The sequence below is a fragment of the Topomyia yanbarensis genome, unplaced genomic scaffold (genome assembly GCF_030247195.1).
Source record: "Topomyia yanbarensis strain Yona2022 unplaced genomic scaffold, ASM3024719v1 HiC_scaffold_394, whole genome shotgun sequence".
NCBI lineage: Eukaryota > Metazoa > Arthropoda > Insecta > Diptera > Culicidae > Topomyia > Topomyia yanbarensis.
Genome location: NW_026683596.1, coordinates 1 through 2,500, shown reverse-complemented (window position 1 = coordinate 2,500; position 2,500 = coordinate 1). Strand labels below are relative to the sequence as shown.

The 2,500-nt window shown below is 53.6% G+C and overlaps 1 protein-coding gene across 1 annotated transcript in view; it reads left to right on the top strand.

The window, feature by feature from the left end:
* The window catches only part of LOC131695365 (uncharacterized proline-rich protein-like), a gene marked incomplete at both ends in the record, with an annotated part of 2,580 nt that extends 1,710 nt beyond the window's left edge, over positions 1 to 870 (top strand). The window contains one exon of the mRNA XM_058983823.1: positions 736 to 870. Within this exon, the coding sequence (XP_058839806.1) occupies positions 736 to 870 (135 nt within the window). The remainder of the gene's footprint in view (positions 1 to 735) is intronic.
* Positions 871 to 2,500: the final 1,630 nt, after the last annotated feature.

Here is a 2,500-nt window from a genome sequence, read left to right as displayed (position 1 = left end):
CCACCCACCCACCCACCCCACCCACCCACCCCACCCCCACCCACCCCACCCACCCACACCCACCCCACCCACCCACCCACCACCCCACCCCACCCCCACCACCCCACCCACCACCCACCCACCCCACCCACCCCCACCACCCACCCACCCCACCCACCCCACCCCACACCCCCCACCACCCACCCACCCCACCACCCACCACCCCACCACCACCCACCCACCCACCCACCACCCCCACCCACCCACCACCCACCCCCACCCACCCCACCCACCACCCCACCACCCACCACCCACCACCCCACCCACCCACCCCACCCCACCCACCCCACCCACCCCACCACCCACCACCCACCCCACCCACCCACCCACCCACCCCACCCACCCACCACCACCACCCACCACCCCACCCCACCCACCCCCACCACCCACCACCCCACCACCCACCACCCCACCACCCCACCCACCCCACCCACCCCACCCCCACCCCACCCACCACCACCCCACCCACCCACCCACCCCACCCACCCCACCCACCCCACCCACCACCCCACCCACCCACCCACCCACCCCACCCACACCCACCACCCACCCACCACCCACACCCCACCCACCACCCCACCCCACCCACCCCACCACCCACCCACCCACCCACCCCACCACCCCACCCACCCCACCACCACCCACCACCCACCCCCACCCCACCCACCCACCCACCCCCACCACCCACCCACCCACCCACCCACCCACCACCCACCCACCCCACCACCCACCACCCCACCACCCCCACCCACCCACCACCCCACCCCACCACCCACCCCACCCACCCACCCACCCACCACCCCACCCCACCCACACCCACCACCCACCCCACCCACCACACCCCACCCCACCACACCCACCCCACCCACCACCAACCCCACCCACCCACCCCACCCCACCACCCCACCCACCCCACCACCCACCCACCCACCACCCCACCCACCCCACCCACCCCACCCACCCACCACCACCACCCACCCCACCCACCCCACCCACCACCCACCCACCCACCCCACCCCACCCACCACCCACCACCACCACCACCCACCACACCCAACCACCCACCCACCACCCACCACCCACCACCCCACCCACACCCACCACCACACCACCCACCCACCCACCCACCCCACCACCCACCCCACCACCCACCAACCCACCACACCCACCACCCAACCACACACCCCACCACCCCACCACCACCCCACACCACCCCACCCACCCACACACCCACCACCCCACCACCACACCCACCAACCCACACCAACCCACCCAACCACCACACCAACCACACCCAACAAACCACCAACACCCACCAACCCACCACCAACCCACACCCACCCACCCAACCCAACCACACCCACCCACACCCACCAACACACACAACCAACCCACACCAACCACCACACACCAACCCACAACCAACACACACCACACCCACACAACCACACAACCAACACAACCCACATCCAACACAACAACACTCAAACAACCACACAACCACCCACTCACACACACAAACCACACATCCAACAACCAACACACAACCACCAACACAATCCAACAACAATCAACACCAACAAATCAAATCCAATCACTCAAATCAAACAACAATCACAATCAATCAAACAATCAATCACATCAATCAACACAATCAATCACAATCAATCAAACAATCAAATCAATCAACACAATCAAATCAATCAATCAATCAACAACAATCAAATCAATCAAATCAATCAAATCAATCCAAATCAATCAAATCAAATCAATCAATCAATCAAATCAATCAATCAAATCAATCAAATCAATCAAATCAATCAAATCAATCAATCAATCAAATCAATCAAATCAAATCAAAATCAATCAAATCAATCAAATCAATCAAATCAATCAAATCAATCAAATCAATCAAATCAATCAAATCAATCAATCAATCAAATCAATCAAATCAATCAAATCAATCAAATCAATCAAATCAATCAAATCAATCAAATCAATCAAATCAATCAAATCAATCAAATCAATCAAATCAATCAAATCAATCAAATCAATCAAATCAATCAAATCAATCAAATCAATCAAATCAATCAAATCAATCAAATCAATCAAATCAATCAAATCAATCAAATCAATCAAATCAATCAAATCAATCAAATCAATCAAATCAATCAAATCAATCAAATCAATCAAATCAATCAAATCAATCAAATCAATCAAATCAATCAAATCAATCAAATCAATCAAATCAATCAAATCAATCAAATCAATCAAATCAATCAAATCAATCAAATCAATCAAATCAATCAAATCAATCAAATCAATCAAATCAATCAAATCAATCAAATCAATCAAATCAAATCAAAATCAATCAAATCAATCAAATCAATCAAATCAATCAAATCAATCAAATCAATCAAATCAATCAAATCAAATCAATCAAATCAATCAAATCAATCAA